The 25,355-nt window shown below is 42.5% G+C and overlaps 1 protein-coding gene and 1 long non-coding RNA gene across 2 annotated transcripts; one reads left to right on the top strand and one right to left on the bottom strand.

The window, feature by feature from the left end:
* Positions 1-1,969: 1,969 nt before the first annotated feature.
* Positions 1,970-10,005, top strand: LOC115657090. Its single transcript, XR_004001874.1, has 4 exons — positions 1,970-2,148; positions 5,094-5,200; positions 8,204-8,281; positions 8,854-10,005. It is a non-coding gene; the product is annotated as an uncharacterized LOC115657090 (long non-coding RNA).
* On the bottom strand, positions 5,426-24,500 carry SIAH2 (siah E3 ubiquitin protein ligase 2). Its single transcript, XM_030574356.1, has 2 exons — positions 23,696-24,500; positions 5,426-6,869 (listed from the first exon to the last, which is right to left on the bottom strand). Exons 1-2 carry the CDS (start codon positions 24,101-24,103, stop codon positions 6,312-6,314), a joined length of 966 nt encoding a protein of 321 aa, XP_030430216.1. The 5' UTR covers positions 24,104-24,500; the 3' UTR covers positions 5,426-6,311.
* Between the last annotated feature and the right edge of the window lie 855 nt (positions 24,501-25,355).

Genomic DNA, 25,355 nt, shown 5'->3' with positions numbered 1-25,355 from the left:
AATGGAAAAACACAAAACTGTAAATAACCTACAGGGTTGTCTAGGTTTCCAAATACCACATGCTTCACAGGGTTGCTAATAGAATTACAAAGTTTGGTCTTGCAGCTTTGACAAGTTGTAAGACACCACCACATAGCCATGTTGGGTGGGGGTAATAGTAATAAAATAGGTGTACATGAATAAGAAGGGGAGAAGAGGCAGGGTTAGGTGGAATGTAGGTCTAGTAGTCTTTGAGCGATCTCTTCTTTTTTATCCAAATGTATCTAGAACTAGTTTTAAACCACTTAGAAAATGTCCCCAAGGTAGGCAGGCCCTACGTGATCTCTAAGTATTGCTTCAATTTGAGAGTGCTAAATGGTGTATGTTAAACCAGTATTCATACACAAAATTGTGCTTATTTAGAGTTAAGGTTGTTAGTTCTTTGCTTTTTACATTAGGTATGATGTCCAAGCAGTTACATCATTTAAAACTCCATCTGCACTCCATTAATTTGTTCCCCTTCTAAACTGCCACACCTCCCTTGCAACCACAGCCCATCCTCATCATACACAGACATGCAGCCTTAACTCTGAGCATGTGTATTGGTTAGACGTTACTGTGTTCTGTACTTTTCTATACAGCGATATGTGGTGTCAGATTGCAAACAGCAGTTGCCAGTGGTTTTCCTGTACTGTTTAGGAAAACTTATGTGAACGGGTGAGCGATGTATGTTGTAAATTTAGTAGATGTAGAAATTACAGGTTCTGGGGTACACTTGGTAATTATAATTGGGATTAAGGCTATTTTATTGGTTCAAGATGAAGGAACTGTGATATTGGGTAGGGGAGACCTGATTGGGAGGGAGGGATGAGGTAGTATGGAGGAATATGAGAAAAATTGGAGGGGGCATGGCAGCTGTGCTAGCAATTTGGAAATTGCACACATTTATGGGGGGGAATTATGGATCGCAAGGGGAGTTTGTGCTAGCAGAGAGGAGGTACTTTTCTGATATGTACATGCAAAGGTAACACTTACCTCTTGCTTATGGTGAGAATTGAGTAGCGACAATTCCACTAGGAAATCCCATTAGAGAGCCTAAAGTTCCATATATAAAGTCACTAACGCAGAGTTTACTTTGATACTTTATTGGCATTAAGGCAACCTTAAAGGTAAAATAGACTCAAACCTGCAAGAGATTCCCCCTAGACAGGCACGGCCTAGAAAACCACTGCTCATTTAGAGCTCCTTCCTTGGAAGCAATGGTTACAGTAGTGAAGTAGAAACAATTACTTTTTATTCAGCCTAATTAGCGATGCCTTCATGGCCTTGGGGTCATTATTTTGATCAATTTGATAATAATTACTGAATCACTGCAATGCCTTAAATTCACTATTACCAGTATGCAGTCTGCTAATGATGCCAAATTCCATGTTCAGATAACGTATTGTTGGTTCAATATAAATGGAACATGCATTTCCTCACAAAATAATCAGAGTTTCCTAGATATGGTAAAAATGGCCACTAACCAACCTGAAAAAGCACTTAGAAGACCATGCTTTAAAAAATAAACTGTTCGTGAACTCTTCAGTAACATAATACAACATTGAGAAGAGTTGAGGATTAGAAGTTTGTACAGCATGATGAGCTTCATTGCAACAGTTGTCAGTTAGCTCGACTTACTCCACTTGATCCAGCTTCGTTGGAGTGAGTGATCACACTGCAAAACAACACTTGGCCTACACAAAGTGACGGTTGCAACCCCATTGCATTACTATCTAGTGTCAGCAGCACTTGAGTTTCAATCTCCCCTCTTCCACAGGCCAGCCAACTGGATCTTAAATCTCTTGAACTAGAGATTTGTGTGTGTATGGGAAATGGGTTGCTACAAAACTTGATGTACAGCTCAAGCTAACAATGCAGTGAAGACAAGCCCATATATAAGCTAAATATTAGACAAGTTATGTATGTTGACTTGTTACAAATAAAAACACGGTATGAAAAGTTTTACATGAATTTAACTGTTATTCATCCTCTAAGAGGTGAATTCATGACAGTGCGGAGCTGACTGATTACAGATGCCTGACATCTTTTTATCTATTGTTTTAGGTGGCTGCGATAGGCTCAGCTCTGACAGGAGATACCAAAGAAACTGAATTCAGAACTTGGCAAGTAAGTGAATGAAAATGACTTTTAAAATTATACAGTTTTGAAATGTAAGTTATAAGTAATTTTAAGACTGTTTAAATCAGGGGTGGCCAACCTGTGGCTCTGGAGCTACACGCAGCTCTTCAGAAGTTAATATGCAGTTCCTCATATAGGCATCGACTCCAGGGCTGGAGTTACAGGCACCAACTTTCCAATGGGCTGGGGGAGGGGAGGAGAGAGGGAAGGGTTGCTCACTGCTCAACCCCTGGCTCTGCCACAGGCCCTACCCCCACTCCACCCATTCCCGCCCTCTCTCGTGCCCTTGCTCCTCCCTGCTTCCCACCAGAGCCTCCCATGCCACAGAACAGCTTATCGGGAGGTGCGGGGAGAGAAGGGGAGGCACTGATTGGCGGGGCTGCCAGTGGGTGGGAGGCACTGGGAGCAGGAGCTGCTGATGTATTGCTGTGGCTCTTTGGCAATGTACATTGGTAAATTCTGGCTCCTTCTCAGGCTCAGGTGGTCACCCCGCATTTAAATATTTATAAAAGTAACCAGTATTTGTTTTTAGGAGGCACCTTTCACATAATTATCAATTGCTTTACAAACACCATAACAAAAATATGCAAGCGTTATTCTTATTTAAAGATGGGGAAACCAAGGCACAGGGAGGCTAAATGACTTGGCTCTGTGCACACAGCACATCCATGGCACAGCCAAGAATGGACCATAGAATTTGGCTCCCTGTTTACTGCTTTAGCCTCTACAGGGATTGGCTTCCCACTACAAACAAGTCTTTTCAACTCATTTTGTCTTTTAAAATGGAAATAATTCTGGGTTTCTCAAACAGCGGTCGCCGCTTCTGTAGAGAGAGCCCCTGGCAGGCCAGGCCAGTGTGTTTACCTGCCCTGTCCGCAGGTCCGGCCGATCATGGTTCCGGGCCAATGGGAGTTGCTGGAAGCAGCGGCCAGTATGTCACTCGGCCCACGCCGCTTCCAGCACCCCATTGGCCCGAAGCAGTGATCTGCAGCCAGTGAGAGCCACGATTGGACGGACCTGCGGACGGGGCAGGTAAACACACTGGCCTGGCCCGCCAGGGGCTTTCCCTACAGAAGCGGCGACCCATTTGAGAAACCCTGAAATAATTCCATTACACGGGGATTTGCCACCAGGATAAGGGTTAAGAAACTTAAAAAAAAAAAAAAAAAAAAAAGCGTCATAAGCAGATAAATACTCTGTTACCAGTATTCTCTTCTGTTGCTGGAATTAACTAACTCTTTAAGAATATGCCATAGCAGAGAAGCAAGTATGACCAGTTTTGTTGGTCTGTAAAGTATTTCTGTCAGCTGTCAAAATACTGGATAGACAAGAAGTATGATCAGAGATGTCCCTAAGATGTGATTCTAGGACTTGTTTCCAAGCCCATACTACATGGCTTCTCTTCTTATCGGTCACTTCTTTAATAAAAAGTTCACTTGGCTTCCGTGGGGTTATCCAACATACTCCAGAACAGGACATGACCTTGCTACTTTCTTTTTCCTTGGTGCACTACTGCATGGCTAGTGTGTTCTTTTTGTAACCCTGAGCTATAGACATCAGAGAGTCATGCTGATAAAACAGTCTCCAAGAGTATGTTTCAGGTTTGCTTCTTTAAGAAGTTAATCTGATTTTTGGATCAAGTATCAGCTACCTGAGTTTATTGTCCAAATGGATTACACTTCTAACTTCTTGGCAGCAGGGCAGGGGCGGCTCCAGGCACCAGCACGCCAAGCGCGTGCCTGGGGCGGCAAGCAGGTTGCCTTCGGCGGCATGCCTACGGAGGGTCCACTGGTCCCGCCGCTTTGGCAGACCTCCCGCAGGCGTGCTGCCGAATCCACAGGACCGGGGACCTCCGTCAGGCCAGCTGCCAAAGGCAGCCTGCCTGCCATGCTTCGAGCGGCAAAATACCTAGAGCCGCCCCTGCAGCAGGGGCTACATATTCTGTATTTAAAGCAATAGATACAGCAAAACCAGGCACTGTAAAATCCAGAGTGAAGGCCTCCCCCCCAACTAATTTATCAAGAACTAAATGTTGTCTCAGGTCTTAACTATGTGAGTAAATTGGTATACCAAGTCGTAATAACAAAGTTAATTCCAGTGAACCTTCACTTCTCCTTTATAGGTGTTAAATCATCTAACATGAATTGTGCAGTGTGACAGTATTAGGGAAATATAACCTGGATTCATGAATACTGTTATGAACCAGGACTTCCATTTTCACTTTACATTTTACTTCTGTTTAAATCATTGTTGTGATTCTGTCATGCTTAAATGAAGGGCCTTCTGCAGCAAAACTGGGAAAACTTGTCATTTTTCATTGTAAGCATTGCTAGGCTATTGGAATGTGAATTGTTCTTGACAATTCTTGATTAGCTGGTCCTACGCAGAGCATAGGCATTACCTTCTGCAGACCCAAAGCCTAAGTCTGATCTTGTGACATCAGTGTAAATCAGGATTTCACTCAGTGGAAATCAGTGGAGTTATGCTAGTGTGAGATCCACCAATGGGATCTTGAACTATAGCGCGTCATTAGATAATAGTTCCAGGGTATTCTTTGCATGATCTCACAAACCCTCAACCACAAAACAAACTAATCTATTTCCTACTATTGGTTCTGGTAGATTATAATGTGGGCAAGTATTTGGGAATACAATCTTGCGTTCTCAAGAAGTTGTAGAGGAGCCCTCCTCCCCATATGAACAAGATCACCAAAAGGAAGGAAACATTTGGCCTGGAATATCAGATTCTTCTTCCATTTTGGAGCACAGAGTATTGTCCTATATGGTCACAGACACTGCTTCGCTATTAGAGGGAAACCAGATTTCTACTGTTCTCTAAGAAAGTGATGTGCTAGATCTCAGACCCTTTTTGGAGGAAGAAGCAGCATGTGTAAAGATCTAAATCTGCTTATTTTCTGTTTTTTCTCTATATAGCCTAACTGGATAATAAAACTGTAGTCCCAATCCTGCAAACCTTCTAAATGTAGAACTCACGGATGTCTATGGAAGTTCTGCATAAGCTTACAGAATCAGGCCATATGGTATCCTGTCCTTTGATTTGATTCAGATTAAAAGTTGATGTAAATGACAGTTAAGAGCGAGAATGTAGTTTCAATTCACAGTAGCACAAGTGAAAATTTACAAATACAGGGAATAAAACATTTTGAAAACAGCTGCCACCATAAATGCACATAATTAAACTTTAATGATATGTGGGCACCTCCATCAATTAAAGATGCCACACAATGTTGTTTTTGCAAAATATTTATTAAAAAACTAAAGTAAATATGGCAACAAAAACTTAAATAGCAAATGACATGACACTGGCCATAAAGCTTTCACTGTATTATTCTAATCAATCTCTGACAATATCAATAATCAAGTATGTCTCCAGGGGAAGCCACATGTAAACAACCTGAATGCATCGCTACATGATCAACTCCAAGCTGTTTGAGAACTATTAGATATGTGCCTCTTGCTTTACTAGCACCTGATCCAGGGCCCCTGTAAAATGTTCCAGGCATACTGAACTTTAAACGAAGTGAATGGGAGCAGAAGATGCTCAACACTTTGCAGGATCAGGCCTGGTTCATTTTTAAAGACACAGCAAGTGAGCCAACACAACTGTTTTTTTTTCTTTTTTTTTAAATAAAGAAGAGGGAATCAGAGCAGCAAGGGAACCTATACCAAAGTACCTTTTGTTCCTCTCTACCACACTTGAAGCTATTTGTTTATTCTGTTTTTAAAAGCCCAGCAGGGGAGTAAGTCAAGAGGTGCCTGTTTTTCCCCTTGGATAACGCCTCTTAAGGGGAGCTTTGGGTGCACTTCAAAGAGAAAAATAGACCCTCAAGTCTATTAAAGACATATCTAATGGAAGCTCTGTTGTTTTTAAAAAATGGTAAAAAATCTTCAAAAAGCATCCAAGAATTCTAAAAAAACTCTTTTCCTGTTCTGATGATTGATAGGACACTCGCTCATCTTGTCTGGTTAGCCATGACTTAAAACCCAAAGAGAAAGTTGTTACAAAATGTTGGCTAAATTAGGAATCCTAAGAGAGAGATGAAGACATAGTTGAGTATCATTTTAAAAAACCCTTAAGAATGTAAAGCACTATGCCCAGACAACCCTAGGTTTCACTAACAACACATATAATCACGGACAACACGTAGAAATAGTCACATTGATGCCAAGGTTTCCATTGTCTGCAAAAAGATGTGCTATAGCTGTATCAAAAACTAGACAGTCGCTGTTCATGATGGCAGCAGCCACCCCATCGTGAATGGAGCGGGGCGTTGCCTCCCAGGTCAGCCTGCGCCGGTTACCATTCAGCTCCAGTCGGTATGCAAAGTTCTCTGCTTGTTTGCGAGTGCCAATGAGCAATACAATAGCAAAAAACTGCTGGTGACCCTCGTACTTCTCCTGTTTCTCCAACACCAGCATGAAATGGTGACCAAAGCAAGACTGCATCATGACCCAGTCAACAGCTCCTGGCAGGTTAATGTCTGTGGCGAGAAAGACTATGTCTTCTCCCTGAAGGGTGGTAATGCTTTTGTGGGCGTGCATGAGGTGGGACATCACGGCTTCCAAAGAGCCCTGCCATTTACAGGAGGCACCGGGACATGGACAGGAGTAGGGACGGTATTCACAGATGTCTTCATGCTCCGGCTTTTCTGTATGGTGGAGTGTCAGGGAACAACCTGTAGTGGCATACTGGAAGGGGACAAAACACAGGCCATCAAGATATACATCCAGATTTAATGTTCTAAAGCTCCAACTGTGAACTGCAAAATGCAGCATCAGTAAGTGTCCTCATTTCATTCTGAATTTTACATTATATATTTCTAAGTGCTCTGGATTCAGAGCTGAGCTTTGTTTTACCCCCAAATGGATTCCTGCTTCATATACTTTTAAATGGGAATTGATAAACATGAATATTCTATTAAAACACACTCTTAGAAAGTGCAGCATTACTAGTATGTGTGTCCCATTCTATGAAAGATTTTATTTTAATTTAAATGTTTGCAGTCTCACTCTGCCACTGCATGAGAATCAAAGAGAATGTAACTAATTTCACCATACAAGTAAACTGAAAGCCTAATAAGTGAGATTTTTGTTTAAAGCTCTCTGTTTTAATACACAGGTAAGGACATGTATTTGTTTTAAGCCAGAAAATGCACCTTTGCATACTTATAGCAAATTCAACATTCCTTAAACAAAGCACATATTTCTTCAACCTTACACAGCAACAGTCCCTTAATGGGAAAGCTTTTCCCCTTCAGCCAAGAACCTGAATATCGCCATTGTCACAGCTGTGAAACAAGCTAGAACACTTTCTACAATGACAGCCATAAGCCCTCCACAATATATACATCTATAATTCAAAAGAAAATGGATTAAGCAAGAGTTTTCACTCTCCACCTGGATAATGAATAACAAAGTCTCAGACAGGAGTATAACAGGGGAGGCAAACTTCTTTTCTCAACCTCATCCCTTATCTTTTTCATGCACTGATTTATTTACAATCATTTTATTCTCAGTGTCTATTTAAGGACCAGTCCAAAAACAACTATCAGCAAATAAGCTGAGTCATTTTGCTGGGATACACAATGTTATATATTAAGTTTATATGCAACACAGTTAGGAAATGTCAAGTGATCGTTCCCATAGCAACCAGTACTTGGTCCTTGTGTAAGGGCCTCATGAAAAGTGCATCTTGGAGTTTCCTGACTTTGTATCATCTAGTGTTTCCACTGATGTGCTGGTGGGGTGGTTTTTGTATGTGTGTGTGTGGAGGGGGAATGGTTACACTTCCTTCAGAAGGAAGAGAAAAATATACCTGGCTATGCAGTCAGAACTGTAGAAATCATATATTCAAAGACACATGGTAAGAGGAACTTCACATAAGGAATAGAAATAGCTGATCAGAGAACATTCACAGTGAACAAGGTTAATGCTGATCTGCAAAAGTTTGTTTTTTAAATTGGGTTTGCATCCTTTGTTTATACGTTATACAAAGAAGGCCCCAAACAATATTTTTATTTAAGTTAACAGGATCAGGAATGTCAAGATTTGATGGAGGACCTTAGATGTTGATTGGAAGATCTTACGTGCTAACAGGACAGGTGAGTTGAATATTTACCACAATACCCTTTATCCAAAATGTTTCCTGATCATTGGAGTTAAGAGGTGATTCCAAAATGAAGCAAAAAAAAAAACAACAAAAGTCTCTTTCCCAAGGAATGGGACAGAGGACTAAGCTACCAGCTTTAGGTGTAAGAATGGCAAATTCAGTGATCTAGAAGCTGAATTAAATACCAAATGCAAAAATACCAACACGTCTGGAAAGTGTTTCTGGTGATATGAACAAATAAAAAAGGGTTGTTTCTTAATAATTATCTGACCAGTTTAAAAAAAAAATCAAGGTTAAATGCAGTTTTTCCAAATGTTTAAAAAATAAACAGCTATTTCTGAGTCAGGACACACAAAAGGAATTTCAATTCTGAGGGTTAAATGCCTGAGAAACAAGGGCTTAGATTCAATGTCATCTCAGTTATTATATCTGTCATGCTGCTAACATGTATAGTGGAAGAACACCAGAGTACAGACTTCTGTTTCAGATGTCACTAAACAGTTAATGAAGCTCTGCATTTACTGTATCTGTCCCTCCCCCCACTGTTTAATCCTCTGCTAACAGTTTTGTTTAGGTGTGCCCAGTGAGCAGACAAGCCATGAGTTCTGCACCACCACAGCGACAACAGAAAGAAGGGGTCCTTGCGTCAAAGGGCGCAGCCACAATTGAGGCCAAATGCTGCAATTTGTCAGGATTGCTGCACTGCTGTTTGCGCACGCATGCATAAAACAGCAGATTGTTCCAGACACACAGTGTTAGGTGCAGGCAGACATGAAACAAGTCAGTCTTTAGCCTAAGCATTCTTCCTAGGAAAAGATTTTAGCCTGATTGCGGCTCATGTTGCAAATAAGTCTTTATGATAGTGACACACTTGGTTGGAAGTTAAAACAAAACAGAATGCAAGAGAGAAGTGAAGTTCAGGTATATTTGTATTCAAGGCACTATTTTAGAGAGAGACCAGTGAAGGGGCAGTGATTTTGTTAGAAGAACCATCACTGTAAGTACTTTACATTTCTTTTAAAAAACATAGCCTCTCACTTACCATGTTTTTTTAAAAACCAACTTTGAACAGCCCTCAAACACTGCTTTATTGCTGGAAAGCTGCTCTCATGGCATAACTCTCTTACTTGTCATTTAAGGACAGTCCCCCAAAGGGTTAAATAGGAGTTTCTGGATGAATGTTCAGTATTTGAAAAGTGTGAGCTCTGGTGATGTGGATAAGCCTTGCCCAAAATTATATGGTATGTGAGAGTGCTGTTTTAGCTTCTGACCTCATCCCTGCCACGTGAAGCATTCAGTTAAATATAGATTTCAATGCCCAATCCACAATGATATTTTTCTCACCGTAGGTGAGCAAAGCCTATTAAATAGGGTGTCACCGCCCTGAATCCCAAGTCTCCTGTATGCTCCAGTACCTTCCATTTATTAGCAGGCTTCTTAGGTTAGAAGCAGCTAGCTCTACAGCATCCTTAGCAAACCTCTGCTTCTCTAGCAAAGCTGCATTTTCTGCTACCGTTAAACTAGGCAGAGGCAAAACAATTTTATGTAAAACCGAGCGAGTAACTTCATTCAGAACAATCAATGTCAATTCAGCACAGTGAAAACAATGCAGGAGGGGCTTCACTAGAGAGAGGAGGTCTACACATTAAAAAACAAAACATGAGAACAAGAAAATATCAGAAGGGTAAATACTGGGAAAATAAACATCTATCAGGAAGAGAGAGAGAATGAAAGCAAAATTGGAACTATTAATAAAAATGTCAAATCATCATCTACGTCAGGGGCTGGCAACCTTTCAGAAGTGGTGTGCCGAGTCTTCATTTATTCACTCTCATTTAAGGTTTCGCGTGCCCGTAATAAATGTTAACGTTTTTAGAAGGTCTCTTTCTATAAATCTATAATATATAACTAAACTTTTATTGTATGTAGAGTAAATAAGGTTTTAAAAATGTTTAAGAAACTACATTTAAAATTAAATTAAAATGCAGAGCCCCTTGGACTGGAGGCCAGGACTCGGGCAGTGTGAGTGCCACTGAAAATCAGCTCATGTGCTGCCTTCGGCATGCGTGCCATAGGTTGCCTACCCCTGATCTACTTCTTTCACACCCTTGTGTCCTGCAAGCCTTAAAAGAACCTGTTGTGCCTCAAAATTAGAAAGTATAATCTGATGTTACTCTTGTTAGATCTTGGGCAAATGTAATAAGTAATTCTAATCAGAATCATAAAACGTAGGAACAGAAGGGACCATCAAGTCATCTATATCATAGGCCACCAACACCACCCTGCACGCTACCTCAACAATTGAAATTAGACCTAAGTATTACAGCCCGGAAGACACTAAAGTACTATGCAGCACAGTGAGAAAATAGAAGGGACTGACATGCACTATTGCCTGAGATGCCTACAATGGCAGTAAAATGATTGAGATAATCCTGGCAAGTGCCCCATACCCACATGCTGCAGCGGAAGCCAACCCCACCCGCCCCCATCCCTAAGGTCACTGCCAATCTGACCTGGTGGAAATTCCTGTCTGACCTCACCCACATATGCTTATCAGTTAGACCCTGCACATGTGAGCAAGAACCAGCCAGCCATGCACTTGAGAGTGAGAGAATGCTTGTTTTACCTTTCTAGTTTTGAAAGATTTAAAATAAGGTCTGAAGTCAAGGGACACAGAATCCGTGTTAGATCACCAGGTAGAGAGTAAATATACATCACATAAATATGAAATGCCAAACAGCTGGCATATTTACCTGACTAGGAAAGCTGTCATTCTACCTCCCTATGTGATGTGTTTATTTGTGTATGGACAATTAAAATTAAGGGTCGCATATTTTTCTACCAATGAAAGATTAATTTTTCTATGTATGTTAAGTCAGACTTAGTTTGCCTTGTTTATGTAAACTTCTGATAAAGTTGTGAGGCAACCAGGAAGCACAGAGGGAAATTCAATTTTTTTCTCAAGTCGAAAGTTAATTACACAATACTGTGAGTTTATTAGGTTTTGTTGTAATGAGTACACTTGTCTTTAGAGGGCTTAGAAGCATCTGATTATCTAGTAGAGTTAGCTGGAAGGCAAGATCTGCAACTGGCATATCTCTTGAAACACATCTCTATATCTAATGTACCTGTGGTCTAAATTCATAAAGGGCCGAGCACCACCATTTACCGTGATGTCAGGAAATGTGGGTTTAAAAACCCCTGAAAAAAAATCAAGCCACTTACTTCCCTGAGACTCCTGGAATATATGCAATAACGAAAAATACAGAAATCTGACTATTTCCTTCCTAATTTACAAAATGTATTCTTAAATCAAATTACTCATATCACTAATAGGATGACCAGACCGCAAATGTGAAAAATTGGGATGGGGGTGGGAGGTAACAGGAGCCTATATAAGAAAAAGACCCAAAAATCTGGACTGTCCCTATAAAATCAAGACATCTGGTCATCCTAATCACTAAGAACCCAGTCGTGTGGCAATGGGGGGAAATTCTAAAATGTTTTCAAATATATATTCGTATTAAATGTAACTGGGCCCATTCCATGTAGTTGCCCATTAGCAAGTTTGCTACAAATGTGTTCCAGATATTCCCCCCAGTGGAGTCCTCAAAGCTAATACAAGGGAACTAAGGCCTGGTCTACATTATGCGTTTAAACCAATTTTAGCAGCGTTAAACCGATTTAACGGCGCACCCGTCCACACTACGAGGCCCTTTATATCGATATAAAGGGCTCTTTAAATCAGTGTCTGTACTCCTCCCAACGAGAGGAGTAGTGCTAAAATCGGTATTACCATATCGGATTAGGGTTAGTGTGGCCACAAATCGACGGTATTGGCCTCCGGGCAGTATCCCACAGTGCACCACTGTGACCGCTCTGGACAGCAATCTGAACTCGGATGCAGTGGCCAGGTAAATAGGAAAAGCCCTGCGAACTTTTGAATTACATTTCCTGTTTGCCTAGCGTGGAGCTCTGATCAGCATGGGTGGCGATGCAGTCCCAAATCCAAAAAGAGCTCCAGCATGGACCGTACGGGAGATACTGGATCTGATCGCTGTATGAGGAGACAAATCTGTTCTATCAGAGCTCCGTTACAGAAGATGAAATGCCAAAGTGTTTGAAAAAAATCTCCAGGCTACACAGTGCTGCGTGACAAGTGTAACGGAAAGCCAAAGAATCAAATGGACGCTCATGGAGGGAGGTAGGGGGTACTGAGGACTCCAGCTATCCCACAGTCCACAGCAGTCTCCGAAAACTATTTGCATTCTTGGCTGAGCTCCCAGCGCCTGTAGGTTCAAACACATTGTCCGGCGTGGTTCAGGGTATAGCTCGTCAATTTACTCCCTCCCCCCACCACGTGAAAGAAAAGGGAAAGAAATCGTTCCTTGACTTTTTTCAATGTCACCCTATGTCTACTGAATGTGGGTGGTAGACATGATGCTGCAGCAGTGAAGAGCAGTATCTGCTCTTCTCCCCTCCCCGGTGGCAGACGGTACAATATGACTGCTATCCGTCGTCACCATCAGCCCGTGAATGCTCCTGGCTGGCCTCAGGTGAGGCTGGCCGGGGGCGCCTGGGTAAAAATAGGAATGATTCCTGGTCATTCCCAGTAGATGGTACAGAGCGGCTGGTAACCGTCCTCATCATAGCAACTGGGGGCTGAGCTCCATCAGCCCCCTCCCTTTCCTGTGTAAAGAAAAGATTCTGTACTGCCTGGACTATCATAGCAGCGGGATGCTGGGCTCCTCTCCCCCGCACCGCTTAATGTCCTGTCTGGACTGTCATAGCACTGGGGGGCTGCCTCCCCCTCATTTTATCTCACTAACAAGTCACTGTTTCTTATTCCTGCATTCTTTATAATTTCATGACACAAATGGGGGGGACACTGCCACGGTAGCCCAGGAAGGTTGGGGAGGAGGGAAGCAACGGGTGGGGTTGTTGCAGGGGCAACCCTTGTGAATGACATGCAGCTCGTCATTTCTGCAGGATCTGACATGGAGCAGCTGTGCTCTCTGATACACTGGTTCTCTAGTACACTTGCCCCATATTCTAGGCAGGACTGACTCTATTTTTAGATACCATAAAGGAGGGATTGACTTGGGGAGTCATTCCCATTTTTGTCTTTGCGCCTCCAGCCGACCTCAGCCAGGGGCACCCACGATAGCGGCAGACAGTACAGAATGATAACCATCTCTGCTATCATGCAAAAGCAAACGAATGCTGCTGTGTAGCGCCACAGTAACGCCTCTGTCAGTGGCATCCAGTACACAAACGGTAACAGTAAAAAAAAAGCTGAACGGGCTCCATGGTTGCCGTGCTATGGCGTCTGCCAGGGCAATCCAGGGAAAAAGGGCGCGAAATGATTGTCTGCCGTTGTTTTCCCGGAGGAAGGAATGACTGACATCTACCCAGAACCACCTGCAACAATGATTTTTGCCCCATCAGGCACTGGGATCTCATCCCAGAATTTCAAGGGGCGAGGGAGACTGCGGGAACTATGGGATAGCTATGGAATAGCTACCCACAGTGCAACGCTCCAGAAATCGATGCTAGCCTCAGACCATGGACGCACACCACTGAATTAATGTGCTTAGTGTGGCCGTGTGCACTCGATTTTATACAATCTGTTTTACAAAACAGGTTTATGTAAAATCGGACAAATCCCATAGTGTAGACGTACCCTAAGTTTGTGGCTGTGTAAATCTGAAGCAAATTCTATCAAAACTAAAACACAAGCAGGAAGTAGCATGAGTTTTAACACTATCAGGAGTGCAGTTCTGCACAGGGTTATGTCATTTCTATGGCCACAGCAATGATCACTCAGGCATGAAATACTTTGTGAAGTACTATCATGAAAGGTAATGCTAAAATATTGTAGAAGACACAAGTATTGGTTGATGTGTAATTATATGAAGTCACTGCGGTTTTATAGCTCAAAGTAAACAGCAGCATTTAAAACTCTAATTATTTCACTGCACATTTTTGAATAAGTAGTTCATCTAAAAAAGCACATTGCATTGCTCAGTTAGCTAGGCCACATTGCCAAGTTTCAGCTTCCTAAGCAACTGAACTACTGCAATCTCACAGAAGTACTGTATAATTAATTACTTGTGCAATTACACAAGTACTATATAATTTTAATAGCCATTCATACAGCTGTAAGTTCACAAGGTTTATTTTCTCCAATCTACAGCATCATTACAAAGTCACCTGAGACCACAAGAGAAGCTAAATCCATAGTTAAAAAAAAAGTCTTGCTGACTAAACAGCACTTTTCTACAGCTAACCATTTCAATTCCATATTTATTTAAAAGAGGAAAGATAGCAAGATGACATTTTAATATGTCTTTAACAAGGATTTTGACTTAGAGGATGATGTGCTTTTCAAGTTTTGAAAAGCATGCCTAGAGCATACTGTAAGTATTTTAAAATTTCAGTGACTTAACACTGTAAGTCCTCTAAGACTCACTTCTTTCATAAAGTCCATAAGAAGCAAGCAGATAATTATATAATGCTATATATATTTTCTAAAAGCCTTTGTAACCCATCCGGATGGGCACAGGCCATAACTAAGAAATCACATGACCCTATTCCTATAAACCTTGCTGTTTTCTCTATTGTACACTTTGTGGCACTCTAAAAACAGTAAATAAATGCTTTCTAAGCATGGAAGACAAATGCCAGTGGAAAATACCCTGGTTAATTTCACTTTGTTGCTCTTTGGGAGAAGTATGTGCAGCAGCACAGAAATTACTCATAGTAAAGAAAGACACCCCCTTTCCCACATTCAAAGAGAGGTTGAGAGAGGAGTAGAAACTAGGAGATATTCTTACTACTTCCACTCCTTTTCCATCATTCACAGGCAGAAATCTCCTTCTACTTTCCAACAGCTAGTAGGAAGTAGGATTTCCAATTTAGCAGATTCCTACCAGCCAGAGGGTGGGGCGAAGGATGGAGCTCCTATGCAAAGAGCAGAAACATCAGCCTGGGAAAACCCTAGCACTCTCCCTGTTCTCCAACAGCTAGAGAAGACAGGGGGCTGCTCGATGACCTTTCAAGGTCCCTTCCAGTTCTAGGAGATTGGTATATCTCCAATTATTACTTGCCACTCCATCTTTTGTATCCACCTCTGGCATGCTCTTCAGATCCTGTACTAACTGATGCATATATATGGCAATGACCAAATTCTATGTTTCCTGCAGGCCTCCTGCGGGAGATTTGGATGCATAAAGAAATGCAGGATCAGGTCCAAGCCTATTTCCCACTGAACTATCAGCTTTAACAGCTTTCAGTCACTCAGACTACATTTGAACTCATAAGCCAGAGATGAAAAGCTCCAAATCCCATCACCAAGTAAGTCTCTGACCTATGCAGTCCCCATGCCTCCCCCGCCCCAATTATTTCATCTTCCAGTCTAAGCTACATCCCTCCCTTTTCCCAGTCAGTGTTAATGGTATCAGAGCAGCTCTGCAGGTCAGAACATACCAAGCAAGATAAGTTAATTGCAAAGGTAATATTGAGGAAACCATTTTTCCAAAGTTCTCCCAACTGCAACAGAAGTAAAGGCTCCAAAATGCAAAGTTAAGCTTTGTAATTAACTTTGTGCTATCTACACATCCACATATGTTTCAAGCAAGGACTGAAACACTTTACAGAATATGTGGACTCAAATCACTATAGCTGGCGTCCTTCCCACATTTATACTGACACAGCACTTAAACTATTAGGTTGAAACTTCCTGTGAATTGAATTGCCTTGCATCTGCACTGAAGATCAACAGTGGATCTGCTGGGACTCATTGCCCAGAAATAGACCAAAGTGAAAGTCGGAGACAATTCTAGAGAAGAGGGGAAGGATATAAGTGCTCAATAGAAAGTAAGAAGATTTCTACTTGTTTCCTTCCACTCCATATTTTATATTGTCTCTGTCTCACAATTAGTGGTAGTTTGCAGGAAAGTTTTTTTTTTTTTTTCAATTGAACTATTAAAGCCCACGTACTTAATGTTTCCAATAATCCTATCCAAAGCAAGATACCTGAGCAGCAAAAGGGAGTGGGGTGGGGAAGGGTGTGTGTGTACATTTTCTTGCTTCTTTATGATGTTTAAAGAAGGTGCAAAAAAAAAAATTCTGCTTGGTTTTATTTACATGAGTCAGTCAGGGTTTGTCTGTGCTGGGAGCTTCTGGCCAACTGGAGAATTGATAGGTTAATAACAGATATAACAGAGGAGAAACTTGACTCAGAAAGAGATGAGGTGCTTTTTATTCAGACTGTTTAAAATCTTGTTAGGTTTTATTGGTTACATCTTTTTATTTAAAGAACAGGAGAGAAAAGAACTTGGTTAAAGAATCAACAAGCCCATCTTTTGTTTTATCCTGTAAAGTGAACTGGTTAAATGTATTTGTTTTGCTAAAAATATCACTATAAAATAGAGAAAATAGCTTGATTAAAGGAAAGCCTGAGTAGAAGGAGCTGTTTTCATCAAGCTTTGTAATCGCTTATCAGTATTTCCTACCACTAGCAGTGAGGCTAGGAGACATGTAAGTAAATGTTTTTGAACTTGGGGGAAAAAAAAAATCACACTTTCAGTTAAGCTTTCTGTGCCCATTTTTGAGTCATCCATGATGCTCTCCAACAACAGAAGACAAGCCTTGACATTTCCAGTACTTAACATCTACATTCATGCACCCCTTTCAGGTCTTCTTTAATCATAAAGCAGCAATAAATAAATTAAATACAATAATAATAATAAAGCATTAAGTCCAATCTGGCAATGGCCACTGTCAGACAGGTTTTCAACCTAGATGGACCTCTAGTCAGTTTCAATACAAAATGAACTGTAATATTGTGATAAGAATAGTTGCTTTGGGGGGTGATGCATTGATTTCATTAAGGGCAACTAGGAAATACTAACTGTCATGGAAGATTAAGACAGGACACTTTAAAAAAAAATGAAAACTGGGCAAGCAAGCATATCTGAAAAGAATGCATGGAATGTTTTGTTCTTTTTAGGCCAAGAATGCATCACAGCGAGGCATCTGACTCTCTGAACTTCTTCCTATATTGGATTTAAAAAGAAAAGCTGTGTTTTAGTTCTACATTCCATGTTATTACAATCATGAGATTAATTCTCATTTGAAAACTGAACAGAGAGAAACAAACTCCTAAGTTCTTAAAAACTCAATAAAACACTTAAAGTCATCCCACCTTGTCCTGTGATCTAGTTCACAAGCTAAATAAGTGTCCCAACCAATGACTGTCACGGAACTTAAAATGTTGCAGTAAGCGAGTGGCACTGATGATTCATTCAGGAGGTGTCATTTTTCCCTCTGAGTCAGTAATGAATCTTTTAGATTGTTATTGGCACTATACAGCTATGGACTGGCTTTCAGAAGTTATACAGATTAATAACGTAAGAATGGCCGTACCGGGTCAGACCAAAGGTCCATCTAGCCCAGTATCCTGTCTACCGACAGTGGCCAATGCCAGATGCCCCAGAGGGAGTGAACCTAACAGGCAATATCAAGTGATCTCTCTCCTGCCATCCATCTCCATCCTCTGACAAACAGAGGCTAGGGACACCATTCCTTACCCGTCCTGGCTAATAGCCATTTATGGACTTTACTACCATGAATTTATTCAGTTCTCTTTTAAATGCTGTTATAGTCCTAGCCTTCACAACCTCCTCAAGTAAGGAGTTCCACAAGTTGACTGTGCACTGCATGAAGAAGAACTTCCTTTTATTTGCTTTGAACCTGCTGCCTATTAATTTCATTTGGTGACCCCTAGTTCTTGTATTATGGGAATAAGTAAATAACTTTTCCTTATCCACTTTCTCCACATCACTTATGATTTTATATACCTCTATCATATCCACCCTTAGTCTCCTCTTTTCCAAGCTGAAAAGTCCTAGCCTCTTGAATCTTTCCTCATATGGGACCCTCTCCAAACCCCTAATCATTTTAGTTCCCTTTTCTGAACCTTTTCTAGTGCCAGTATATCTTTTTTGAGATGAGGAGACCACATCTGTATGCAGTATTCGAGATGTGGGCCTACCATCAATTTATATAAGGGCAATAATATATTCTCAGTCTTATTCTGTCCCCTTTTTAATGATTCCTAACATCCTGTTTGCTTTTTTGACCGCCTCTGCACACTGCATTGACATCTTAAGAGAGCTATTCAAGATGACTCCAAGATCTTTTTCCTGACTCGTAGCTAAATTAGCCCCCATCATATTGTATGTATAGTTGGGGTTATTTTTTCGAATGTGCATTACTTTACATTTATCCACATTAAATTTCATTTGCCATTTTGTTGCCCAATCACTTAGTTTTGTGAGATCTTTTTTAAGTTCTTCACAATCTGCTTTGGTTTTAACTATCTTGAGCAGTTTAGTATTGTCTACAAACTTTGCCACCTCACTGTTTACCCCTTTCTCCAGATCATTTATGAATACGCTGAATAGGATTGGTCTGAGGATTGACCCTTGGGGAACACCACTAGTTATTCCTCTCTATTCTGAGAATTTACCATTAATTCCTACCCTTTGTTCCCTGTCTTTTAACCAGTTCTCAGTCCATTAAAGGATCTTGCCTTTTATCCCATGACAGCTTAATTTACGTAAAAGCCTTTGGTGAGGGACGTTGTCAAAGGCTTTCTGGAAATCTAAGTACACTATATCCACTGGATCCCCCTTGTCCACATGTTTGTTGACCCCTTCAAAGAACTCTAGTAAAACACGATTTCCCTTTACATAAACCATGTTGACTATTGCTCAACAGTTTGTTTTTCTAATGACCATAAATATCCCATGGCACCCTTCATCAGAATACTGATTTTAACAAGTGTTCTGTTCAACCTCAGTCATTATGTTCTGCCTGCTTCTGTTATCAATCATTCTCTCACAGGTCTTGTCATGAAGTTACATTCAACAGCAAAGCACATCAACACCTTTTGGTGTCACAACCACTATTGGCTTCAGCCATTATTGTATTGTTGTGAGGCTTAGCTGTCTGTCAGAGACATTATGAAAGCATAAAGGGTTATAGGATCTCTAGCTGAACTTTCAAGAATAATTGAATTAGAATTGCATCTCCAAAACCTATATTGGAAAAGATATGTACTTCAGTTCACTAAATTAAAAAAAAAAAGTTTAAAAACGCAGTAAGATTTAAATATTTAATCTGCCTACATGAAAAACTGTGAAGTTCCATATTAAATCTAAACATGTCAACTATAATTAGTGACAGGATAGCTTGTTCAACCCACTGCTCCCCCCCCTCCCCCGCCCCAGGACTGCAGAAAATTGGCTGAAGAGATGTGACTGATGCCCCATTCCCATGGTTAAATCGTTCTTTTAAAAACAGAATTAAGATACCTCGCAAAACACTTCTAACTTCATAACTGCAGATGACTGTGCCAAATATTAAGAACGAGAGACATTCTGCATCCAATTTACTGCAAACTAGAACGACAATAATCAATATTTAAAAAAAAATTCAGTGAAATTCATTTAATGCTGGTGATGGATGACACTCCACATTGCTGAAGCACGTAGCTGGCCTATCGAGTGTCAGGTAAGTGCCCTTTTCTTAGTACAGTGCATGTTCTGTTTGTAAAGCTTTAAAAATACGAACTGGAGACTTAGCAGAGCCATACATACACTGTACTACAAAGGGCAATTACCAGACTCTTCACAGGTACAGCAGTGGAGTTCCACTGTGAGAATTACATCACCTCCTTAGTGTACACTGGGGCATTGCATGGAGCAGCAGCCAGAAGCCCACAACTTCAGGAGGCCTTGAAAGAAAGAAAAGCTCACAGTAAATATTATTTAAATTGAAAACCAACAAAGCATCTGCCCCTACAAACTGCCAAACAAACTTGCCATCGTTTATTTTTTATTAATCTCAGAAAAATCCTGGAAATTCTCCCATAACTGCAAACCATCACATCTCTCAGTCTTGCTAGCAATGGAATTTAATGTAAATTCACTTATCTAATGAGAGTGATCAGTTAAGGTAAGCTATTACCAGCAGGAGAGAGAAAAAACTTTTTGTAGTGGTAATCAAAATGGTCCATGTGCAGCAGTTGACAAGAAGGTGTGAGGAAGGCGGGAGGGAACATGGGGAAAATAGTTTTACTTTGTGTAATGACCCATCCACTCCCAGTCTTTATTCAAGCCTAATTTAATTATGTCCATTTTGCAAGTTAATTCCAATTCAGCAGTCTCTCGTTGGAGTCTGGTTTTGAAGTTTTTTTTTTAAAAGTTTTTCTCTCTGATGGTAATAGCTCACCTTAACTGATCACTCTTGTTAGAGTGTGTATGGTAACACCCATTGTTTCATGTTCTCTGTGTGGTGTGTGTGTATATATCTATCTATCTATCTTCCTACTGTATTTTCCACTGCATGCATCCGATGAAGTGGGCTGTAGCCCACAAAAGTTTATGCTCAAATAGTTAGTCTCTAAGATGCCACAAGTACTCCTGTTCTTTTTGTGGATACAGACTAACAGGGCTGCCATTCTGAAACCTTCCTCTTGGTCATTGTTTCCTAGGTGTCAATGTTCTGGCCCCTGAGGCTTTCCACTGTCTCTTCTGGACTCTGCATTAATAGGGGTTGCTTTCAGCAGGTTCCAACCAGTTCCTCAACAACCCTATTCATTGCAGCCCAGACAGAGAGGCAACACTCACACCTCATGACCTGTGTGCTGCTCCCAAGAGCAGGCTTAACTCTTTTTCCTCCTCTGGGTAACAATGCAAAGTACACGTTTCATAAAAATATTACAGAAAATCCCAACTTCCTCACAGCTTCTCTAGCTGTTTAATAGCTTTTTGAAATTGACTGGCAAGACACTGGCCAAGAGAAGGTCTGACCTGGCCTGAAAGACTTCTCAGCACAAGGCAACAAGGCTGGCCTGAAAGAATTCTCAGCACAAGGCAACTTTTATGCTGTAACAGCTAATGTTCTGGCGATATCCCCCTCAATGTTCCCAACCAGGATTTAAGCACACCCTAACAGACTGTGATCACAGAATCCACCTCAGATTTTACACTGAGACCAGTGAATAGGTGGAACAGGAGTTAGTGACTTTCCACCCAGCACTGACTTAACTCCTCTAGTGAAAGAAAACATCGGTAACACTTATTTATGTACCTTGCTATCAAGTCCCAGGTCCTTGTGTAATAGAGCTCTCACTTTTTTGGAGGATGGGTGGCATACTTTAGATTGGACACATTATGCATTAGAACTTGAGCACAATGAGTAAGAATTCTAGGTAAGAATAAAATATTTTAAAAAACAGATGATGACAGACACTAAGAACTGAGGTAAATATCATTCCTGGAGTGCTGCTGTTGGCTGATAGTGTCATGTGACCCTGTAAAACTACAGAACCTTAAATAATGGCAGGGCATGAGAAAAATAAATACTTACAAAGGAATATGTAAAACAAACTGGAGTTTTAAGAACAAGCCTCACTTTGGAAAATCAGAGTGAGCAAAAATACTCTTAGCTGTAGAACACAGGACATAAAAGATGGTGGAAAATGAGCAGCCATTATGGCCTGCTGTCACGTTTTCCAACCAGAAAGAAAATTCACTATAAGCATCAACTCCAGTCAAGTCTCTAGACTAATACAATAGAGTAAAACGGTCTATTTCTTTTGTAATATTTCCTATTGCCCCAGTTCTTCAAGTTGATGTGATAATATGAATTCCTGAGCTTCCGTGCAGCCTAACTGCAGGATCTGCAGTTGTTTATAAAAATCGAAGTATAATATGCCTTGTATGCTTATTTCCCTAAGGAAATATTTTAAGATATATTTTACACAATCTATTTTCAAGGAACAGCCACATCAAAGAAAATCAAAGCTCTTAAATTCAAATGAAACTTTTCTAAATATTCTTTGGAGCTTATTGTGGTTGGAGGAGAGAATCATAGAATATCAGAGTTGGAAGGGACCTCAGGAGGTCCTCTGTTCAAAGCAGGACCAATCCTCAGACAGATTTTTGCCCCATATTGAACTCACAACCTTGGGTTTAGCAGGCCAATGCCCAGACCACTGAGAACTATCCCTCCCCAAACACTTTATTTAAAAGGACACTGTGAATTTGCAATGTAATCAATTACAGATGTGAGTGAACAGTAGTCTCAGATACTACATCTGTCCCTGATTCCCTTGGTCTATCACATTACCTATTTTTTAAAATATACCCTTGCTACTGTAAGAAAGACCCACCCAAAGTACAGAGGACCATGCCCAGGGAAAGATGTGAAACTGATTAAATACCGAAGTGCTGTTTATAGGCATAAAGTAAGCAAACTGAAAATGAGAGGACAGATTTTTTCTCTCTCTGATCTCTTGGAATTATAATAGTGTTCTAAACAAATAGGGAAAATGTATTCCATGATCATGACTTTTAAGATCTATTGTATCCCTCTTAGTCACCAAATTAAATCACAGGCCTACTTAACTGCCTTAACCCCCTTAACAGGCCTTAACCCCCTACTTCTTTCCAGTGATTTAATTAGAGATGGGCATTTGTCCTACAAAAGAAGTATATTGCATGAAGAATATGCAGTAGGATGGTCTAAACCCTCTGCAATGTGAAACAGGTCTCCACAAGAATCTAAGTGTGTGAGATATTATTTTTAAAAATTAGATGCTTATGTAATTTTAATAGTTGATTGTTTAAGCCTTAATGGTGTAGTTATGCATAATGCCACTGTGCAGCAGCAGGGCTATCAAACAGGATTAAGGCAAGGCAGCAGCACTAATTTGTAAACAGGTATGCAGAAGAGCCACGCTGTCGGTATCTTTAAGACAAAGAACAATAGGATATATATTCTCTGTACTCTTATTGCTCATGTTCCCCCCACCCTTCACGTGAAAGGCACTGTGCTCCTAGATGACGCCGTATGTCTACTGACAGGGCTGGGAATGGAAGCCCCTCTGTGTTTCTGCTGGAATGGGGTGATAGGCTATTACTAGGGTTCCTCGGGCTCATACTAATCTGGGAAGCTTCTCCTGTTTCTGCTGGGAAAGGAGGCAGGGATCTGTTTAATAGCCATATAAATAACTAGGACAGGAGCCTCCCTCTGGTATGGCGGGGAGGTGCAGAATGTTCCTGTTGACTGGAACCTGGAAAGGAGAAGCGAAACTTTCACGATCTCGCCTCTCTGCAAAATTCTGACATCTGGGGAGTTGAGAGGGCAGTGACCCGGGGAACAGGGGTTCCTACTGGCAGCTCTTGGAGGAGCCTTTGCTTTGGCGCTCTACAGAAGTGACAGCAGCATTCCGATCCGGGGATGAAGAGAGGCGCAAGGAGTTTAGCTCCATCCAGTCCCCCCTGGGACCGTGTCGGCCAGAGCAGGAAAGGGGCTTGGAGGATGCTCTTACCTTGCAGGGAAAGAGGACAGCCGAGGCCACTTTCTCCATGGCCAGGTTCCTGATGCTGGGGGTCAGGGATCCCCTGCACGTGGGGCAGCAGCTCAGTTTCTGCCGGCATTGATTGCACACCAGATGCCCGGCCTGGCACTGCAGGATCGGGGGCAGCACATAGTCGAAGCAGACGGGGCACTCGAACAGCGAGGTCAGCTCGTGGTGCTGAGGCGAGACCGGCCCGCCGCCGCCGCCGCCGCCGCCGCCTCCCGGGCCTGAGATCGCCGCGGCGGGTAGCGCGGAGGAGCCGGGGCCGGCAGCCGAGATGGTGGCGGCGGCGGTGGGGGCAGCAGCGGGGGACGGCGCGTGCTGCTGCTTGCCGCAGGGTTTGTTAGCACTGGGTCCGGCGGAGGACGGGCGGCTCATCGCGGTCCGAACCAACCATCGAACTGCGGGCACCTGGGTGGCCACTCACCGAAACCCGGCGGGACCCGCGTGCGCAACAAACCGGCTGCGGGGCCGCTCTCAGGAGCGGGCCGCCGCCAGCAGCCGATTGGACGCCGCGGACGTTCCGAAGTGTCCCGCGTTCCGAGGGGAGCTTCGGCCACCAGCCCGAGAGGGGCCCCGCCAACCGCCGAGCGCGCCACGCGCGGTCCTCAGCCCGGCGTCTGCAACATTGATCTGACGCAAGCGAGAGAGGCAGGAAGAGGGTGTAGCGCCCCAGCCTGCTCCCAGCGCCCGGCTCTTACTGAGCATGCCCCAGCCGCATGCCCAGGCTGCCGTGCTCTCGGGTCAGCCCGGCGCGGCGGCGAAGGCAGAGGCGGCACGGGGGTGGGCGAGGAAATGGGGTAGGAGTTGCACGAGCAGAAGAGGAAGGCGTTTGCTGACACTCCAGCGGGGGAGGCAGGCCCACACTGGCGTGTCTGACGTGGAGGGGCCCCCTTCCCCCGCCCGGGGGTGGTGGGGTGAGGGCCGCCTCTGCCTGTCTCCACGGGACTGCGTGGCTGCTGACATGGCTGGCGCAATCCAGTGGGGGAAACGGCACAGAAAGCACCAGCAGGCACCGAGTTTTCACCCAGGGAGCTGTGATCTGTTATGCATCCATCACTATAGCACTGTGCAGGACTAAAGGGTGGTGGAGGGGCTGCCACGTGGGTGATGTTCATGGGTAGGGTGACTAATTGCGATACACTGTGGCAGGCGGAGCTAGTGTTTTTGCACCGCACTGTTATGGTAGTTAGTCTAAAAAAATGTCCCGTGGCCGTGGGAGTAAGGATACACCAAAGCTCCTGCTGCATAAGGACTTCTTTGTGACGAGTCTCCGTCTCTTCGGAATCTCGTGCATGCTGTGGGATGCATTTAGTCCGACGGCATATTTTTAATGATGTCAGCCACCCATGCTTTGCGTTGAAACATGTAGCGTGAGAGAGAGAGACTGATCCTGATAAGGAGCGCACGTTGTGGGAGACCGAATTCATTTTTAGGTGAAATGTGATTGCAGTTCAACAGATCCACTCGTGTGACTCATCAGCTGGCCGGCTTTCTGTAAAAGCCACGTCTTACTGCTTTGCTGGAGTGCACACTGCCTACGTAGGTGGGGGCGGAGGCTAGATGTTTCCCTTGCATTCCCTTCGCTCGTAGATGACGACCGTGTGTGAGGCATGTGGCTTTAGACAAC

Source organism: Gopherus evgoodei, chromosome 9 (assembly GCF_007399415.2).
Source record: "Gopherus evgoodei ecotype Sinaloan lineage chromosome 9, rGopEvg1_v1.p, whole genome shotgun sequence".
NCBI classification, from domain to species: Eukaryota; Metazoa; Chordata; order Testudines; family Testudinidae; genus Gopherus; species Gopherus evgoodei.
Note: the sequence above shows the minus strand (reverse complement) of the source record. Positions and strands in the feature narration are given on the sequence as shown.